This window comes from Physcomitrium patens, chromosome 4 (genome assembly GCF_059467195.1).
Source record: "Physcomitrium patens ecotype Gransden chromosome 4, ASM5946719v1, whole genome shotgun sequence".
Classification (NCBI taxonomy): Eukaryota; Viridiplantae; Streptophyta; class Bryopsida; order Funariales; family Funariaceae; genus Physcomitrium; species Physcomitrium patens.
The window spans coordinates 12044824-12064559 of NC_143413.1; the positions used below are offsets into that span (position 1 = coordinate 12044824).

The following is a 19736-nucleotide window of genomic DNA, read 5'->3' on the forward strand; positions in this document are numbered from 1 at the left end:
ATCTGTCAGGGCTGGTGGAGAATGTAAGCAACGGCAAAGGTTCAAGTCAACCTTTTTCAGCACATTTCCCCATGGTTGAAATCCACATAACTACATGCTCTGAAACACAGTTGGACATATCCTCCACACAGATACAGTTCCCTAAGTTAATTTCCGGGTCCATCGCTGTCGTGATCTCAGCATGTTAATCATTTAGTATTCTGATAGTGAGCACATCACTTGATAAGATCGACATGCGGTATGAAACCTAGTAGACTAAGCTCAGTGGTTGCTCATTTAAAAAAAAGTCTCCATTCTAAATCCCCTAAAGTGTTGACCTAGACCTAGCATTCGTGTGAAGGAATCATAAACCTGTTGTCAAAAAACCGAATTCCCACACGGCAACTACATTCATTACGCTGATTGGTTTTTGGTACATGAAGCAAGGCATCGAAATCATTTCCCCTGCTTGATATCAGCTGCTGATCTTGGACGACGAGGCTTCTTGATGGCAGACGGCGTACTACTCTGACCAGCGCTTGCGCTTCGCCGTTGTCGCTTGATGGGCTTCTTGGTTCCAAAAACGGAAGAGAACACCAGAAGAGAAGCGAAAAGAGGAAGGGCAAGTAATGCAGAAGCAAGATACCAGATAAGTTCTTTGGTGGCCCAGCGAGACAGCAATTCATTTTTACGCATGGTCCCCTTGACTGAATCTTGAAGCTGCTCATGAAAAGTCGAAGCCTGCGTCATCACACTCTGATAGTGATCACTCGCATGCTTTACATAAGGTTCAGCCATGATGTTTGCTTTCTCAAAGTGGGGGCTTAGAAAACTAGCTGCCTGCTCCAGATAAGGACGGCTCTCAACTCTCACTGTCTGGACATATGTGTCTACACTCTCCTGTACCTGAGTCACATGGATAGACAAAACACTACGTTTATAAATGTAACAACGTCTGTAGCTTTTGGTCTCCAAAAAAATAAATAAATAAATAAATAAATAACTGTTACATAGTAGCTGTTATTATTTCCTGAACCCGATGATTCCGCTCACTGAGCACATAGTAAATGTTCCACCAGTAATGATGGAAATTAACCGAACCGAATTTCGACTGATGAAATCTAGGACCAACTAGAACGAAGGTCTGAAAGGCTTTGAATCTGACAAGAAAGGCAAGGGAGACGTACGATTAATCCAACTAGTTGCAAGCAATCGGTTGTTCTTCACCCTTGAGGGTAAACAATATAAGCTTCTAAATTGCATGTCACTCTTTTGAAGATGAAGCATCTGATAGATGTTGCATCCAGATCATTCAAAGTTTACAGTGATTCTAACTAGAGCGGAGTGTGCAAATAATTCAAACTCGGTAAGTGAAAAACCATACCTTGGATAGATGGGGTGACAAGTACTTCTTGCCAGCTGCAAGATACTGCAACACTAACTTTTTGATTCTCTGATATTGAGGAACAATTATAGTCTTGGTTTTCTTCCATTGAGAACGCACCACAGGTCGCACATTTTTGTTGAAACTTCGCATGTAGGGCTTGGAGAATTTTCGAAATTGTGCTGCTTTTAAAGTTGCTAGACGCTGGAGACTTTCCATCAGTGGCGCACCATAGATTGCCCAGCTCGAGATCATGTGCGATCGCATCTTAGAAGCCTGAATTGCTAACCAGGGAGGTAACCAGGCATTGGCACTCTGGGCCATCTCACGAGCTTTAGCGGCCAACTCTTTCTGTGCCTTGAGCTTGCCGGATTTGGCAATTCGAAGATCTGACTCTGCTTTCTCCAACTGGATTTTGTATTCCTTGACGACCTCTACGAGTTTCAGCTTCTCGCTGGCCTCAAGCTCAAACGAATCTGCTTTGGCTTCGGCGAGCTCGGCACGCTTCACGATGGCAGAGTATTCTGCCTTGATGCGTACGAGTTCTTGCTCTAGTTGAGATACCTGGAGATTAAAGTCAGAAATCGTTTTCTTCGCCTCCGCGAGCTCTGCCTCCAAGTCGACAATGGCTGCACTTTTTTCGTTCTGAGATCGTTGAAGCTCCTTCTCTAATGTACGAATCTTCTTGTCTTTCCTCTTCAAGGAAGCTGCGTGGGTCTTCGAGGCCGTTGTTAGTTCCTCTATCTGTGTTCTAAGCTCTACAATCTGATTTGTCAACAAGTATTTAGTGTCGAGCTCTTCCCGACTTGGCAAACCGTCATTATCTGCCTTTACTGAGATCATAACCAGACAACTGAGTAGCAAAGCTACAAACAGCACCCAGCTTCGCAATGCCATCTTAGTCATCAAGAAACTACATACACCGAAAACAACTTGAACTATATCCTCCGATGTAAGCCCTACTAGCTGAAACCTTGAACCTTAAACTCTTCTCTTCACCCTGCAAAACCGACAATCGAGTTTCGTAAAATTAAATTAAAAGTGATACAAATTAACCGAACTCTATGCCAGAAGCCAAGCGATAGAGGATGATATACGAAGAGAAAAACAATCAAGACGAGATACTTCACAATGCGCAGCGGTAATGACAGTCCAAAGAGGACCTAAAAAACAATTTTGGATGCAAAGACTTGAAATTCAAAAGAATTCTGATTCCTCTTTAGAAAGAAAAACAAAAAGAACCTACGTCAAAGCCTCAAAATCGTCAATAACCACATAAGACACTAATCCAAGAAGAAAAAGCTCTGGAAACAAACTTCTCATCACATTCCGCTGCAAAAAAATCTTCTCACCAGGAAAACAACCACGACAGCGATGCCGCACAAACAAACCTCCTCAACCCGCCATCTGCTTCTTTGCTACTCGATACTTCCTAAACTTCTCAACCTCTTCACCTCACAGATACCAGATCGCTGCCAACAAAACCCCACCAATACCTCACACTCATCAGCTATTCCACGGGAATCACTGCTGCTTCCACGTCTGAGAGCTTTGAGGAAAAGACAAACCGATTCGAGAAAACCCCAATCAGGGCATCAGCTGCGACAGCGCAGAAGAATTCTGCGAGCCGAAAATTAGCTCTAAAAAGATTTTGATTCAGCAGGGTGTGGAATCACGGTCCAATGCTGAAGGAAACGGGGCTCCCCGTTCGCCGGGCAGCGTCGACGCGACACCGCAAGATCTAGCCGCTGGTGACGTCCTGGGGGCCTTCTGATCCAATGAGAATTAACCTACGTGGACTGCGAATTGCTCCTACGTGGGCTCCAGTTGTGCGCCACGTCGTCCATTTGAGCTCACCTTTGCACACGACCGAACCCACGGGGTTAGGGCAACCTGGTCTATCACCACTGAAATGACAGGAAGCTGTGATAACTTTCTCACCATTTTTAGAATGAAGTTTGGTTTGCATTTTTCCATGGTGCTCACGAAGATGCAAAGAGAGCTTGTCGGCACTGAAAAAATTTGTAGAAAATGTGTTGTTGTAATTTCATAAAGAACTTTCAAATTCTGAGATTTTCCCATTTTCATTGTGTGCGTATAGTTGTTGGGAGTAAGATGGGTTCATTGCAGGTGAGTAAGAAAATTATGTGTAAAATCAAGTTCGATTTTTTCTATTCATTCAAATTAAAGTATTTATAACTACTATTATACAGACACACACAAGTAGTATATATATATATATATATATATATAGAAAGAGAGAGAGAGAGAGAGAGAGAGAGAGAGAGAGAGAGATTAAATTAGAAATGTAAAGATATATGTGTAATAAAAGAACGATTTACTTTTTAAAATTTTGAAGACAAACAGAAAAGAAGTAATAGGAATTATTCAAGAAGCCCTTTCATTATCTAAAACTTTATTTTTCTTTTGTTTTTATCAAATAGAATCTTGTCTTCAAATTAGAAAAGTTGGTTTTTGAAACATGACAGGAATAACAAGACTTTCACATGGAGATATCAAAAGTTGTTCAGAAATTCATGAACAGGAGATCAACTTCAAGATTTAAAGTTATAATTTTTTATTTTATTACAACGATTATTATCATGATTATGATAAATATCTTTAGGAGCCTAATTAACGAAATTGTGGGTTTGTTCTTCATGAATGATGCATCAAAGCTTCCAAAATCTATTACCTAGTCTTACTTTGGAACTCATAGTTAATAAAAGTCAAACACAACCTGCGAATGATGTACAACTATTCCAAGAGCAAACGAAAAAAAAAATATTTTCCATTGGAATATTATTCAGTACTTCACATTCTCAAAAAAGCATATTATCCAAAGAGAAGATTACTTCTATTTTGAATGCACATAGTCAATTATATGTTCGTGAAAATTATCTAAAACTATAGAATGTGTTTAAAATAGCGGTTCCTTTAACTTAAAAATGCAACATTAATCAAATGACAGGGTTTGAGCAGCCATGAGAGGAAAGAAAAAGGAGTCGAAAACTTTTGTCCAAACTTTAGGTAACTTTAGATTTAAAGTTGAGTGACTTGGTTTACATCCGGATGTCTCAGGGTATCAGAAAGGGTATGAACGGGATACTCGTCTTCTGGTTTGGAAAGGATTGTGAGTGAAGGTGCAGCTGGAGATTTGTTTATTTTGTACTTCTTTTTTCTTTTTTTTTCTTTTTTTTTTTCGTTATTTTTCTCGGGGGTGCGGTGCTTTATGTGGGAGACTGTGAAGAAACGATGTTGATGATGATTTTTAGGGTTTGAAGTGTGAAGCTGTCGGAGTGGCGTTTTCTAGCTTTGATGTGAGTTGTTGCAGTTTGCGGAGTTTTGTCAGCAGGCTCAATTTCGCTGCCGAGCCGGATTGGCAGTGTCTCCGGTATTTCGCGAAGCCATTTTTGGGTAGTTTTCATTTGGCTTCAGCTATGTTGCCTGTTAGCGTCGGGAACTGAGCCCACGGGCTTCCGAGAGGGCGAAGGGGGTGGAAATAACGGAGTGCGTGTTGACCAGGGTCGATACTGTGTTTCGCGCAAGGTGAGAGGGGATTTTGGTTTATAAATTTTATCGTTTACATTTATCGGAGAATGTTTACTTGGACTGTGTTCAAATTTCGGCACGGATAATTGAAATTAAGGCAGAAGGTTTTGGTTGAGGCTTGTGAAGTCAATTAAGATGGAAGGAAATGTCTCGAACGTGAATGGCCTGCTCTTGAGTCGTTTTAGTTGGTTTACGCATTTGGCAAATGATTCAAGTTTGCTCTGTTTGCATTCTTATTCTTTGGGCGGTTTTCTTTTTGAGAGGACGATAATTGAATACTGAGATTTAATGAGCAAGTAGTTCGGTGTGAGGCTGTGGCTACAGGTCTTGCGAGTTCGACGTAAGCTTAGTTTTGTTGATTTGAAGCAAGGAGCGTGCTGACCAAGGATGGCGGATTCTCAATCCTCTCTTACTACTGCTTCTGGCTCAGTTTGGACACGTGAACAAGACAAAGAGTTCGAAAATGCACTTAATACCTATGGCGAGGACACGCCGAATCGATGGGAGGAGATTGCTTCACAGGTGACTGGGAAGGACGCAGCTGAAGTTAAGAGGCACTATGAAATATTGCAAGAAGACATTAATTTAATAGATTCAGGACGGATTGCTCTTCCTAGTTACAGATTTTCGTCCCTCTCGCTATCTGAAGAAGGTGCAGCATCTGACAGTCCAGGTGTGAAAAAGGGTGCATCATTTTCAGCGCAAGTATCAGGACCTAACGTGAACACAAATGGCAATGCAAATGGAAATGGAAATGCTGCGTCGGGTGGGAAGGGCGTGTCATCTAAAACTTCCGATCAGGAGCGGAGAAAGGGCATTCCTTGGTCAGAGGAGGAACACAGGTGGGATTTGTTTTTCTTTCAACCTTTCAATACATTTTACTCGTCCTCTGTTTATGTGACTATCGGCTGTCCCTTTTCACAGAGATTCTAGTGTACGTAATTTTTTCTTCTGATACTGCTTTATGTTGCAAGCATCCTTTCACATAGCGATGACGCTTCTTAGTTTTTAGGCTGCATGTGTTATGAAATGTGTTCTGAGAATAATGTGGAGAAGGACTTCGATCTATTGGATGGAGTCCATGTTCCTGGCACATCTTGAGAAACTTCAGAAACTTGTTGCTCTATTGTACAGGGAAGGGTTGTGGCAGGAATTACTAAGAGTGGTTTATGAGTAACAATAATCATAAAGTACAAGTGTTGTATGACATAATGTAATCAGAACGATTTATGTAACGAGTTAACTAATACGATTACTGAATTCGAGTACTGGTGCTACTATTGAATTAGCTCTTCTGATGTCTTCGTTCCATTTTGAGCATCTTCTGAAAGTTCGTCCTCGTGTTTAGGCCACTTTATACCATGTGAATTGATGGATCCAATTCTGAAAGATGTGATGCAATTGCTTTTTCCTTTGCAGGCTCTTTTTGTTAGGGTTGGCCAAATTTGGGAAGGGTGACTGGCGTAGTATATCTCGAAATTTTGTTATTTCAAGAACTCCCACACAGGTAGCAAGCCACGCTCAGAAATACTTCATTAGGTTAAACTCTATCAACAAAGATAAGCGAAGATCCAGTATCCATGATATCACAAGTGTGAATAATGGAGATGCCGCCCAACAAGGCCAAGGCCCAATCACTGGGCAACCTGGACCTGGCTCTGCTGCAGGACAACCAATTCAAGGGGGGATGCAATCAGGAATATACCCCAGGCAGCAAATGATTGGGCAACCACCGGCTGTTGGTGCTCCCGTCATGCTTCCACCCCCAGGGCACGTCTCGTATGGTTCCAGGGGACATCTACCAAGGCCTGTGATGCCTGGTCAACAGATCGGCATGGCACCCCACATGTCTTATCCAATGTCACAGCCAGGTATGCATCATTGATAAGGCTTTAGTTCAGTGCTCCCAAAATTATGTTAGTGCAGCCCTTGTTGTGAATTGGGATTAAAAACACATAGTGTGCTCATGTTTGTATTTGTACAGCAGTTTGTGGCCCATGAAGCAGAGCACTGGAAGTTGCGGGTTGGTTTGCTGTAGGCAGTTAAGGAAGGCTGCCTTGTAAAATATATTTTTTTCAATTGCAATAAAATCTAGCCAGCAGTTCTTACATCGAAGTAAAGTTTCTTTGGAACTCTTGTATTGGAGACGAAAGATACGACTGAGCAGCAATATGTTAGAGGAACAATTTCATCCGACAGAACAACTCCTAATACCTGATGTATATTCAGCTTTGGTTCATTACCTTCAAAACTTTGTACCAATGTTTCGAGACGCTTGTCTCTGTTTTCCTTTCCTTTTGTTTATTTACCGAGAACTCGAGGTATACGCTTCCAGGGAAAGCAGCTAACACGATATGACACTGCCTTTCGGCATTTTTTGTGTCCTTACATGGACAATTTGTCTTACACGCCGATACCGCTTTCCCCATGTCATTCGACCTTTTCATGCTCAAATATTGCGAATCATGCCACCATGTGAAATCTGGCCATTGGTATCCAGTTGGTTTTTTACTTACCAAAATCAGCCGACAATAGGGGAAAAACATGGTAAAATGTGCTTTTTTTGACACAGCATGAATAATGTTGTCCTTTAAATTTGTTTTAAAAGTGGTTTTCACAAGAATTTAAAAAGTCTTGTCTAATTTAGTTTAAAATGAAAGAACAATTTCAAATGTTACTACTTTCTAGAGCCAATTTTTCTTCACCAAGAGAAAAACCTTCAAAAGCCTTTAGGACCATGACCAATCAAAATGGACTTCTAGATAGGCATAAAGACTCCATGGCTGTGAAGATGCCAACTCTGATTAAAGTTAGAACAAATCTGACCAGTAAAGAATCTACGTAGGATCAACCACATGTCAATGTGGGAATTCAAGATCGCTCTTTTCTTGTTTTGTTTCCTTTTGAATGCATGAATCAACTGCTCCCGTGGATTACCAAAGAATCATCGAGCATACCTTGAACTTCTGGGTTCGAAGTGGCTGGATATTTAGAAAACTGAATCTCACTACGTTTTGTTAACTCATAAAAAATTTCAGTTACAAAAAGGCAGAGTGATCAAAATGACAATTTTCTTGATTGCAATAGCCCTCTATGTTTAAAATCAAGAGCGGACTGCTGGACCCAGTTCTAGGGTGCTAACAGTCCACGCATGAATCAACACCCAAACATGTAGGAGAAGAATGTGTGTAGACATTATACACAATCACAATACAAGAGAAGTGTAGGGAGACGTCAACAACCTGAATGGTATCGCATTGCCTTAAAAAATTTCATAGCCACGATTATCTCAGAAGCGTCGCTGCGGATACAATATTTCGTCCTAGCTATTTCGGTAATGCTCGCTAGGCATTATCTGAATGTATACACAAGTTATCAACAAATATGTGTATTAAGACATTTACTGTGCTGTTTTGATATTGAATTGTTGATAACATTCTAGTTTGTTCCAGAGAGGATTCACCAATACATGAACATGGTCAATTTGTCAGGAGCGAGGTCAGTACGTATTTATAAGTAAGCGTGTTAATGGGTAGGCTTAGTAGCGTGTGTGAAGAATGGCAGTTTGTGTAAGAAAAACCGGATTGCGCTTGTTGGGGACACCGTTGTTGGTTTGAGTGCATATGCTACACGTTTTATCATACTGTATAGCTGGGTTAGTGTCCATTATGCAACTCACTCAATGAAACCAAATAGTGACTCGGAAGTTAAAAGTCATTCTGAAATATATATATATATATATATATATATATATGATAACAGCCGGGTGTTTACAAAATTTAATCCCAGAGGCAGGATTATGCAGTTCCAAGGCGTCCTATCAATGAATGTCATTTCACCAAATTCTCAATCTAGTTGCCGGGAACGAAGTTGGTGGCGTAAGCCCACGCGTTGTTGGCAACTGGGTCAGCAAGGTGGTCGTTCAAGTTCTCCAGTGGTCCCTTTCCGGTGACAATAGCTTGGACGAAGAAACCGAACATGGAGAACATGGCAAGTCGACCGTTCTTGATCTCCTTCACCTTCAACTCAGCGAAGGTGTCGGGGTCATCAGCCAGACCCAAGGGGTCGAAGGAGCCTCCGGGGTAGATGGGGTCGGTCACATCACCCAAAGGTCCACCGGCAACACGGTAGCCCTCGACGGCTCCCATAAGGATAACCTGGGAGGCCCAGATAGCCAAGATGCTCTGTGCGTGCACAAGGCTGGGATTGCCCAAGTAGTCCAGGCCTCCCTCACTGAAGATCTGGGCTCCGGCCTTGAACCATACGGCCTCACCGAACTTCACACCGCTCTTGGCCAAAAGCTCAGGGGTCACACAACCGAGAGCTCCGAGCATGGCCCAGCGAGCGTGGATAACCTCGAGCTCCCTGTTGCGGGCAAAGGTCTCGGGGTCGGAAGAGAGTCCAGCGGTGTCCCAGCCGTAGTCACCAGCGAACTCACCGTTCAAGTAAGAGGGGGTTTCGCCAGAGAAGGGGCCCAAGTATTTGGGTCGGTCTGCGCCATACCTACATAACCATGCGCGTAACGAGGATAAGGAAATGGTAGTGAGGTCACAACACCACCTCCCTAATACAACATTGTAAGAGTTAAACCATACACCAGTAGACAACACCGTCGTGAAAGGCTCTACAGGCAGTTCGTTCGAATCACAGCATTACAAAGGTCATTATAAACACAAACATCGCAGCAGTCAAACACATTTAAATCAACGATACATCGACGCATCTGCACTAAACTCCAACAAAGAGAATACATACCAGATGCTGTCGCTGGCAGCGGACTTGCTGGCGGACTTCCTCATGGAGACACGGGCCTCGACATTGCCCACCTTGCGGGAGAGCTCGTTCACGGGCTTGAGCAGAGACTGTCCAGCCAAGGCTGTGGAGTGCATAGCGGTAGCAGCGGCCATGGCTGCAGCAGATGTGTCTAGACAAGCAAGGGAAGGCAACGATGAACGTGAACGCAAAGAAACAGCTTGATTAGTAGAGAGAGGAAGAGAGGAGATTATAAGCAAGAGTAGGACTGAGAGCAGCAGTGGCAGATGGCGTAGGCACAGAATCGCAGCCTGGGGTGTGATTGGATAAGGTGAAGCTCCAGTTGGATATCACGGAGACGCTGGATTGAGTTGGGAGTAAGTGGGTCATCCCTCACATCTTGCTGGACCACCACCCACTGCAAAATCCATCGTCGTGGAAATCGGTCCTGACCAATGCTTCTGTGGCTCACTCTTCCTCCGCAGTACACACTTATGTCTCCTCATAAAAACTCAGTCTTCTGCATGTTTCTTTCAGTGTTTAAGGTAGCCAACCCATTGTCAACCACCTCCGATTTTCAACATTAAGGATGGGCTATTTTTGTTAGTCCAGCCACTACGTTTGACATGCATTGATTGGAAATAAGTGGGGGTTGGTTAAAATGATGTTAAACTAGGAGCAATAAATAAAAATCATTGTACTTAGATTGGATATGTGCGAATTATCAATAGGTTGCAATTATTGATTGGTTTGGGTGGAATAATGGTATAATTGGGTGTCACATTTCTCTTGATAGCATTAATAGGTGCCACACATCATGGTTTTGTAAAAATTGGATTCTTGGTTTTGTAACCTACCACCCATTGGAATTAGGTAGATCCATGTGTCCAAAATGGGTTGAAGAAAATCTTCATCTAAAACATTTATATAAATTCCATTTTTAGGCCTAATTATATAAAAACACTTGGAATCCTCTTGACTTCTATTGCCCTACATGGGGATCTTTTTTTTTTTTTTTTTTTTTTCCATTTTTACACCTATTGGATATATGCTGAAATGCTTAAGTTATAAAAATGGGTTGTCTGCCTTCACAGGAAATTGTGAGTCTCTAACAAGAAAACTTCTTAATCCATTTGAGTTATACTCTTGAACTACTCATGACTGGAATCATTTTATATTTCAACTAATTGTGCTCTTGCACTACACCTTGTAGAATGATTGGAAACTCAGTACCATGTTGTCATTATTATTTGTGATGAAAGAGTGTAATTGGATTTTGAAAACCAGCCCCTCTTTGACCTTTTGTCGTGATCAGCTTTGGCTGCTAGTCATGGTATTTGACTAAGCTGAAGAATGACATTGAGATAAAAAAAAAAGAAAAAGAAAAAGAAAAAAAAAAGTTTAGCCATCAAACAAGCTTTAGCTTAGTCAATAATAATGTGTTTACAAAGTCTTGCACCAAAACACTTACACAATGTGATTTTTTCGAGGCCATTATGGAGTCAATTTTACCAATGAGCCTAGATTACTTTAGATTTAAAATCATCTAATATTTTATAAGATAAAATTTTAAATAATAATGTCTGAGATTGATAATAATTAGACATTAAACAATATCATGCTGGAATTTTAATATATATATTTTTTAATGTTTTTCACAACTTATTTACCACATCATAACTTATTGATATTATTTTGAAGGAGTTTAATTTGTTTGCAAAAATCTTAAAAGAACATAGTTGATAGAAGCTCAAAAAAATCAAGCATCAATGCTTTGCATCTATATAATAAGGATGCTTAGCTTTAAGCATAGATGTAAAGAAGTCTTCTTATTGGCCAAAATCAACGAAATTGTTAACTAGCAGAAAGTCTTGTATAACTTGCAAAAAAAACCTTCAATTTACTATTTGTACAACAAATTACTTTACAGCTCTTGCATGCTTAATGGCATGGATTTCCACTAGTTTGAAGAAAGCTGAAGAATGAATTGATTGCAAATTTTAATGAAAATTAGTTTTATTTACTACATTTGCCACATAATCCAGTACAATATTATTGATGCAAAAGTTCCAAACAAAAAAGAGACATCAATAATAAAAATTAATTAAATAAATAAACTTTTAGATTTGTTGGAATATAGGAGAATTTTTTCAAGTTTGCAATTATGCAAAGAAATATTCCAAATCATCCAAGCATACTATTTATAATATTACAATTTAATAAAATTTAATATTTTTAAAATTGATATTTTTTTGTAGTTCAAACATGTAAATGATGCTCTTTATAATCACATAGAAATCATGATTGACTAACTATTCTAAATATAACTTATATGGTTTTAAAAAATTAAAAATTCCAAAAATATATATTCCATAATTCACATAATTATAAAATATTGGCTAAAAAGCAATTGTATATTTTAGTATCTATGAGTTTGTTGATTTATCAACAATCTTAGCATATAGTGCAAATATTTGTAGTGCTTGTAAAAAATAAAAGTACTGAAATTTCTCTACTCACAGTAAAGATTGTAAAAAAGATAATGACATTAACGCTAGAAAAGTACCACTCCAATAAGAAGAACCAATCCAATAAAATTATGCTTCTGCTCGATCCAAGAACTAGAAATTCTTACAAAGATTTAATTGAACAAAAAAGCATATTGCAATCAAACTATGACTACATATAATGTAGGTAACTTTGGAACAAGAGTGATATAACTTTGATATCTTTAAAATTGCAAAATAAGATAAAGCTAACCAATCTATTCATTAATCAAACAATTGATAAATTACATTAATAATAAATAAGTTAAGCAATCAATAAATCGATAAATTGATACATCTATGTGGCAAGATAGATTGATCATTAATTGGGTTGTGATCATACTTAATTCTTTAGTACACCAAAAGTGATCAATTACCCAAGGTACTACCTTTTTTGTTGTGACCTAATTCAGTGGTCTGGTTACATGAAGCATTCCTAGAATACTATGATTGTTTCTATCTGCATGCAATCCACTGCATGTGGCCACAACACAAAAAGCTGACATGACAGTTTCATCGCGTGAGCAGTCACAGTGGGAGTCAGGGAGCTGAAGAAAGTGAATATTATATTCTGAACAGGAAGATTTATGGCTGTCATAGACTTTCATCAGAGCGTAAATGTCTGGAATGCAGCGAGTCATTCCTAAGTTCTAAATGCAAAGTAATGCACATACTGCAGCTGCTGGAGGGATTTCGGACTCACAGTGAATTGGAGAACGACGCAGGATAGAATAGGATAGAGACCTCCAAGGCCTCGTGTTAATTTCTATAATTAACGTGGTGGTGAAGGTGACGTTTAAGCTGAGTCATCCAACGTGGAAATATTCATAGCAAACCAAAATGATCACCTCTGCAGAAATATTGCTCTCCACTCAGTACGCAATAGCAATCAACGTGGGTCGCATTGGCACATATTGCTGCAGGGTCATAACGTACAAGAGCTGATCTTCGCTTTATATCGAGGTTATGCTAGGTATCACTGGAAATCATGAGAAACAAAAGTGGAAGAAGATACCAGTTTGCTCAGTTGAATTCTGGTTGGTATAACAGCAAAAAGCAAAGTGGTGTCAAGCTCAAGGATGGTGGTCTATCAAGTGGTTTTTTCATTGAATTTGCAGTGATGACCAGGAATGAAAGAGTTCACTTCAAACCCACTGATAACTAGTAATCATATGTAATTAAAAAAATTGTTTGAGAGAGGAGTCTTCGTCAGGGCCAAGGTTGTCAACAGGAGGACGCTGAAGATGGTGACTAGTAACCGCCTGATAGGCCATTGCCAGAGCTAATACCTGTTGCCACAACAAACCAAACTGTTAAGCCTCATTTTTGTATCCCCGGCTACAACGATGCTTTCTGCTGAAGAGAACGAGTAGCGTCCTTATGAAGAAAATAGAGAATATAAAAATACTAGCCAGGTTCTGTTCTGAAGAGATGTGCACACCGTTCCATCCTGATAAGGAGCAGCGTAAATGCCAGTTTGGACAGTAGTACATCGCCGAGTACCATTGATCTTCTTAAAGCCAGTAGGGATCACAATCACTGGCATACCCACGAGATTGCCCACACAGACTCTCTCCCAATCTGTAGAATTCCCAATAAATGCATCTACTTTCTGACTCTCGATGACGTGCCTCACTTCCGTGGCCAATAACCCACGAGCTCGTTGTGCCTGCTTGTTCCAAACAGCAATAGTCGCATAATGGTCAGCATGCACACATTTTATGTACTTCTACAGAACTGCTGACCTCTGCATGTATTGTGCCTGCTCAAATAAATAAATTACATCATATCAACGTAACTAAACTTGCAATCTAACTCTAAATTTAACGAGTGCAGATTTTCCAGAGATGTAACTTGAACATAGTCCACAGCTGAAATCAGGCGTGCACGCCGCAGCTCAACCGGCCAAGCAGTCTGATCCTCGTATCCAACATCTAGACCTGCTCGTTGCCAATTGTCGAAATGTGACAATACGTCTACGCCCATTGTAACGTTCATTATGAACTCTGCTGAGGGTACAGTATAGTTCAGCTTGAACGGTACCATCTTGACCTTTAGGCCTGCCAAAGCTTTCACCACCTTCATGTTGTAACAACACGAACCCAAGTTCAGTTACATATGAAAACTCAAGCTGCTTACTCAAACTGCAACTATAGTCCGTGATATTCCTGAGCCCTCCAATCATAATTTTAAAAACACTGAATTTTCAATACATTATGACCATAACCCAAACTTTTAAGACCAGAAAATCTTGCTAGTTGCAACAGAGGTCAACAGTCAAGGGATTTACCCCCATATCTGCATCCGGGAGGTACCCCACCGTCAGTTTGGTGATATCAACAGAGAACGGGTCTTCCAGATGAATATTCTTTGATGACCAGTCCCTTGGATCTTTGCCCCTGATTGCATCCAGCACTAAAGCGCAATCGGCTGCATATCGGCAGAGGGGGCCGACTTTATCCTGTGACAATTGAGACAAGGCTAAACATGTCATGTCTCGGGTTTGGAAATTAAATCTACAACAAATTAAACAACGACAACAGTTCAGTAATGCAAGTACCAGGCTCTCCGATAAGCTCATAGCCCACGACCTTCCCACCATCCCGAATGTAGGGCGCAACCCAGTGATGCCCGTGCGAGAAGATGGAAGCGTGATAGATCCTACTGTCTCGGTCCCAATTGCAAAAGGAACGTTTCCTGTAACAATCAACAGATCCATACTCTATTAAGTGAAAATTACCCTACGAGTAACATGGTCAGCCATTTCAGCATGATTATGATATTTAGAATCGCCATATGCGATGCAGCTCGTATGGGCGTCGCAACATTTTGACCTTGCACAGACCTGCGCATGTGCTAGCAGCTGGCCCTGCAGAAGATCCAGTGCTGCCTTCATAAATATTCCATGGATTCTTTGTTTGGCCTCCGAACCAGACATCATCCCAGGCCAACGACCCCGCAGCAAGCTTCGCTATCAATACTGCACCAGCCGCTTTCAGCCTACCATGCACAGGAGTACTGGTATCAACAACAGGCTACGGTAGTAACTTCATCAATTAAGTTCTGAGCTTGTAAAAGCAATTACACACTGATTCGAACGAAAGTGCGATAGAAAAGAGATCTCGACTGCAAGATATCTTCTCAATCAATGTTAAGCTTACTTACTTCTGGTACACCCAACTTTCCTTGTTGATTACTTGATTCTTGAAAAGATTAGAACCCCATGTGGTTCTGTAGCCAGGAACAGCAAAGAGGTCCTTCAGCCCATATGGTATTCCGTGCAATGGTCCTGTAAACAGTTCAAAATTATATATACACGTTACAGCTTTAGACCAGCAACAGCAATCAAAGAACGGTAAAGAAGTAAAGTGACGCCTGTCTGATAATTCGCCATCAAATGCACGGGACTTCTTAGATGGGATAAAGACAGATCACCTAAATAAACCCCTTTGGTGAGTAGTCTATCAGCTGCAACAGCTTGTTCAAGGGCAAGCTCCTCCGTAAAGGTCACCACTGCTTTCAAGACATAATCCACCCTGCAGAAGAAAACCAAAAGATTATTCGCAATTGAGATGACATTTCGATCAGTCCATTGAGGAGAAAACTATGATAAAACCTATTGTTTATTCTCAGTACATGTAAGAAAATAATCTGGAGGAAAATCTAACTGCGACACCAATAATGCAGCTGGTGGATTTAAGGGCACATGCCATAAACAAGTAATTGTCTTTACTTCTTCAGTCGTGCAATGTAAAGCTTTACAAGCTCCACCGATGTAACTTTTTTTGATTTAATCAAAGAACCCAGTTGAAGCACCTGTAGTGTAAATCAGCAGATTAGCGCCCAATCTCATCATATAGCGGCTGTGACAACACACTTAACATATGTCATCGATCCAGGGGCCTTGGATGAACTGGCTGTTTGCACAAGCATACTTTCAAATATTACCAAAACCATAACATCTTGCAGCATCTTACACTCATGAAAGCGAGGTCTTCATCGCTCTTGGGACGCTGCACATCCTCCAGGGCTGGGTACTTGAATTTTTCATCTGGCTTGCTCGTCTCTTCTCTGCTAAAATCTGAATCAAACACGAGTGGCACATGATGCCTCAGACCCCCATTAGAGGTGGCCACCAACTCTCTAATGGCATTAAACCCTGGAATATTTAGTGTTTTGACGCCAATCGCCATCTCCTCGAGCTGCAATGTAGGTCGGTAAACAACAAAATCACAAGTAAGGAAATAGGTGAGGTAGGCATATTCAGCAACTACTTGGATAAAAGGTTACGTGTTTTTTCCAAGTAGAAGTACGTACCTGGTCTTCATCGAAAAAATCGGCACCAATAGCTTGGGTGGCGAGACGAATTGTTGTGGCATTGATTGAAACAACAGATCCATTCACCTTCTGAAAATCTGTGCCGCCCAGCATGTTGTCAACTATGTGTACAACCCCATTTCCAGCTAAAATGTCCGCAGTAGACACGAAAGCACTACCAATGTAAGTCCTGGTTTCAGTCTTGTGTACCTGCAATTTCACAAATGAATGTACCCTAATCTGGAGATGAGAGGGAAGTGTGTAGAGATGAAATTACGCTCTAAGAGCTCAAAGGAAATCATCTGAACCGCCCCAAGGCAAAGTTCAAGCGAGGTTCTTGAAATAGATTCAGAACAAGACATGATTTGATGTTACCTCCTTCACTAAGCTGCCAGGGAAATGAAGCATCTCTCCATCATTTAAGTCTTCTGCCCGGAATAACCCCTTGACCACTATGCCACCACAACCAACGTGATCAAATTACTGCTAATACTGTCTTAACATCTGTACAACTAGAAGAGTGATGTTATTAACAATAGGAGTAGATATGACTTATAGAACACTTCAGAAAAGAAAATAGAGGGTATTATGTTTATCTTTCAAAGAGGGCATGTCAAGTGGACTGTACATGCCCCGAAAGAGACTTACTAGAATTCAGGAGAATAGTTTGCAGATTTGCAGAGGACAGAAGATCAGTGATAGAGGTGCAAAACTTTGCTTCAAGATCATCATTCACGCATATCAAGCAACGGTTCTTAAGAGCTTTCTCAACAGCTTTGTTACTTGGTGCAAAAACTGTGAATGATTTGTTTCTTTGGCCCAACGTCTTCTTGAGCTCTGCCTTCCCAAGAGCTGAGTTGAAAATAGACTGCTCATGCCATGTTTCAAATGTAATAGATTCTAAGAATTTGAAGAGATGATGGAACCCTAATCACCCAACAAAGGCCATGGCGGTTTTTATCTTTCTCCTAAACGAAAGCAGTGAAATACTGAAATTTAGACAACATTCTGGCAATGTTAGATGACAATTGTCCACGTACCCTGACCTGAGGAATTGCAATAGACAGTACTTTTTTCGAAAAATAAATGATCAGAAAGACTAGTCCTTTTTCATCAAGGTCTGACAGGGCACTACCAGCTCAGGTCTGGAGGCCACAAGGGAGGCAACGTCATTGTAATAAATGACCGGTTGCCCACCAGTTTCTGAAGCTCCAGCTGCAACGCCGCCACCACCACAAACCACGATCACAAGCAGGACTGCCACCCGCGTAACCGAGCTTCTGCTCAGACAACACAGCATTGTACCCTTGACTTCTCTGTCTTCCTCTCGGGAACAACCGATTCGGATCCCACCTTTGACTCTCGTCTGCGAAAGTAGCGCTTGTGGGCACTGCACACAACGCCGCAATGTCTTCACTTGACCTGGAACTCACAATCTCGATCAAAGCTACCGACACCCACAATTGGGCAACTCACGAAAAAACATCGGCTAAAGTAGACAACACCAAACAGACAATCCCAAGCTCCCTGGTTTCGTCCAGTGACTGGAATGAAGAGGTGTGGACAAGAGGGATGCGGCGGATGTGAGATCCCACTAGTTAGAAAAGAGCGTTGACAACAACAACCTCTGGATTCCCATGCCGAGGCTTTATTATTCCTTCTCTTGCGGCATCTCAGCACTCACTCACTCACTCACAGCTGAGGATGGATCCATCCTCACACACTCTCCGAGACGACAACGACGACGACGCTCATCAGCAAGCACACATCCAATAAACGTGCCTAATGTCGGCGCGGTTTCGCAGCTTGTCACGACCCGAAACCTGCACCACCAATCCCCTAATAACTTGTTTATACTTTCTGTGGCAGCTCGTCTGACAAGCTCTTTTTAGCTTTGTCGTTGTTGCATTGCGAAGTTCACGTGCAATAACACACATATATGGAGATGATCCCACGCACCAAGCAACCTCTTTCAGAGTTGCAAATCAAATCAAGGTCACACAGAACGATACCTTTGGTAAATGGTTGTGATGGTGGAAAATGCTTGTTGTCACAAGTTTAGAAGGAGCACTGTAGGGGTTTCTATGTGAATATATATTTATATATACATACATATAGAAATAAAAGTTTTTATGTGCTTGGTATAAACATTATATCAGGTTTTTCACTTGGTTAAGAAAGAAATTCTTACAAAAACGGAGAAGAAGGCATGAAATGTATCAAGCAATTTTCTTACTACAAGTCTAAATGCAACATGAATTTGTGACAATTTTTATTTTATTTTATTTTAAGATCATTAAAATCATGTGTATCTTAATTTTAAGATTTAATAGTGTATTAGAAAAACAATCATTTTGTTTATTATCCATTATAAAAATAAATAAATAAAAAACTTACATTGTTATGAAATAGGATTTAAATAATAGAACTTTGCAACAAATAAGTTTTATAACTTTGTATGCAAACACATTGGTTTATGTGCATGGATATACTTTAAGTCTTGATGAACAATAAGTTATGCCTATAAAGGGGTTATCCAATTGTTCTATTAATAAAACACAACATGACATAATAATATAAATACTTATCTTTGGACAAAAAATTAGTAAATTATGACAATGATATAATATGTTAAATCTACTAAGATAGTCAAATAGCTATTTTAAAACAAACAAAGAAAATAAAATTATGTTATTTTAATTTTAATTTTTGTAATAATTATTTTGATTTATGCTTTAAAACTTAAATATCTTTATATCTTTTTCTATTTATGTATAATATATATAGTATTTAAATAAATTTGATTTGTAATTTAAAATTTAAAATTTATTATAAAAATCCAATTAAAGACACAATTAATAAGAAAATTTGGAAGCTCAAATTTTAAATTGATTTAAATATATTGTACAACCATATTCTTTAATTATCAAAAAATATGCATATTTTAATCGATTTTGTAAAATACAAAATCTTTACTTCAAAAGATTGATTGGCCTTAAAATTCTATTACTTATTGAAGCCAATTTGTTTAATGTTTGTTCTCACCTATGTCAATCCATTTGCATTTTTGAGTTGGATTGTATTAAACAGAAGACATAGCTGTGACATATAAATTTGATAATAAATATACAATGTATGAGTACATTGTTACAAAAAAATAAAAATAAAAATAATAATACCTTTAAATTTGAAACTACAGGATTTTT

At 40.0% G+C, this 19736-nt stretch overlaps 4 protein-coding genes across 13 annotated transcripts; 1 reads left to right on the forward strand and 3 right to left on the reverse strand.

Annotated features, from left to right (window-relative positions):
• Positions 1-24: 24 nt before the first annotated feature.
• LOC112281123 (uncharacterized) lies at positions 25-2975 on the reverse strand. 2 transcript variants are annotated; one of them, XM_024517322.3, is made up of 3 exons: positions 2716-2975; positions 1364-2363; positions 25-720 (listed from the first exon to the last, which is right to left on the reverse strand). In XM_024517322.3, exons 2-3 carry the CDS (start codon positions 2267-2269, stop codon positions 436-438), a joined length of 1191 nt encoding a protein of 396 aa, XP_024373090.1. In that variant the 5' UTR covers positions 2270-2363; positions 2716-2975; the 3' UTR covers positions 25-435. The 2 variants fall into 2 exon arrangements, with proteins under 2 accessions (XP_024373090.1, XP_024373089.1); XM_024517321.3 differs by having other exon boundaries at positions 25-885.
• Positions 2976-4620: 1645 nt separating this feature from the next.
• On the forward strand, positions 4621-7023 carry LOC112281124 (transcription factor SRM1). 4 transcript variants are annotated; one of them, XM_024517324.2, is made up of 4 exons: positions 4621-4912; positions 5216-5757; positions 6335-6786; positions 6900-7023. In XM_024517324.2, exons 2-4 carry the CDS (start codon positions 5303-5305, stop codon positions 6914-6916), a joined length of 924 nt encoding a protein of 307 aa, XP_024373092.1. In that variant the 5' UTR covers positions 4621-4912; positions 5216-5302; the 3' UTR covers positions 6917-7023. The 4 variants fall into 4 exon arrangements, with proteins under 4 accessions (XP_024373092.1, XP_090105909.1, XP_024373094.1 ...); XM_090249783.1 differs by having other exon boundaries at positions 6903-7023; XM_024517326.3 differs by having other exon boundaries at positions 4675-4912; positions 5240-5757; positions 6903-7023.
• Positions 7024-8622: 1599 nt separating this feature from the next.
• On the reverse strand, positions 8623-9878 carry LOC112281126 (chlorophyll a-b binding protein, chloroplastic). The gene is made up of 2 exons (XM_024517327.3): positions 9671-9878; positions 8623-9418 (listed from the first exon to the last, which is right to left on the reverse strand). The coding sequence occupies exons 1-2, from the start codon at positions 9820-9822 to the stop codon at positions 8767-8769; spliced, it is 804 nt and encodes a 267-aa protein (XP_024373095.1). The 5' UTR covers positions 9823-9878; the 3' UTR covers positions 8623-8766.
• Positions 9879-13296: 3418 nt separating this feature from the next.
• LOC112281847 (uncharacterized) lies at positions 13297-18377 on the reverse strand. Of its 6 annotated transcripts, none has more exons than XM_024518792.3 (14): positions 18156-18377; positions 17666-17920; positions 17179-17398; positions 16906-16982; positions 16531-16740; positions 16191-16415; positions 15947-16029; positions 15649-15749; positions 15379-15502; positions 15059-15213; positions 14504-14910; positions 14068-14292; positions 13655-13882; positions 13297-13502 (listed from the first exon to the last, which is right to left on the reverse strand). In XM_024518792.3, the coding sequence occupies exons 2-14, from the start codon at positions 17828-17830 to the stop codon at positions 13392-13394; spliced, it is 2331 nt and encodes a 776-aa protein (XP_024374560.1). In that variant the 5' UTR covers positions 17831-17920; positions 18156-18377; the 3' UTR covers positions 13297-13391. The 6 variants fall into 6 exon arrangements, with proteins under 6 accessions (XP_024374560.1, XP_024374561.1, XP_090105899.1 ...); XM_024518793.3 differs by having other exon boundaries at positions 14504-14674; positions 14774-14910; positions 17666-18373; XM_090249773.1 differs by having other exon boundaries at positions 17666-18377.
• Between the last annotated feature and the right edge of the window lie 1359 nt (positions 18378-19736).

Bases quoted from the DNA above. Each gene is read 5' to 3' on its own strand.
- LOC112281123 (XM_024517321.3), bottom strand. From the start codon at position 2,269: ATGACTAAGATGGCATTGCGAAGCTGGGTGCTGTTTGTAGCTTTGCTA. The intron at 886-1,363 runs GTATGGTTTTTC...CATGTGACTCAG, and splicing joins TGTCACCCCATCTATCCAAG to GTACAGGAGAGTGTAGACAC.
- LOC112281124 (XM_024517324.2), top strand. From the start codon at position 5,303: ATGGCGGATTCTCAATCCTCTCTTACTACTGCTTCTGGCTCAGTTTGG. The intron at 5,758-6,334 runs GTGGGATTTGTT...TTTCCTTTGCAG, and splicing joins TGGTCAGAGGAGGAACACAG to GCTCTTTTTGTTAGGGTTGG.
- LOC112281126 (XM_024517327.3), bottom strand. From the start codon at position 9,822: ATGGCCGCTGCTACCGCTATGCACTCCACAGCCTTGGCTGGACAGTCT. The intron at 9,419-9,670 runs GTATGTATTCTC...ATGGTTATGTAG, and splicing joins GCTGCCAGCGACAGCATCTG to GTATGGCGCAGACCGACCCA.
- LOC112281847 (XM_024518792.3), bottom strand. From the start codon at position 17,830: ATGCTGTGTTGTCTGAGCAGAAGCTCGGTTACGCGGGTGGCAGTCCTG. The intron at 15,503-15,648 runs GTGATCTGTCTT...AACTGTTTACAG, and splicing joins CACCAAAGGGGTTTATTTAG to GACCATTGCACGGAATACCA. The intron at 13,883-14,067 runs GTTACATCTCTG...TGGAACAAGCAG, and splicing joins CAGCTGTGGACTATGTTCAA to GCACAACGAGCTCGTGGGTT.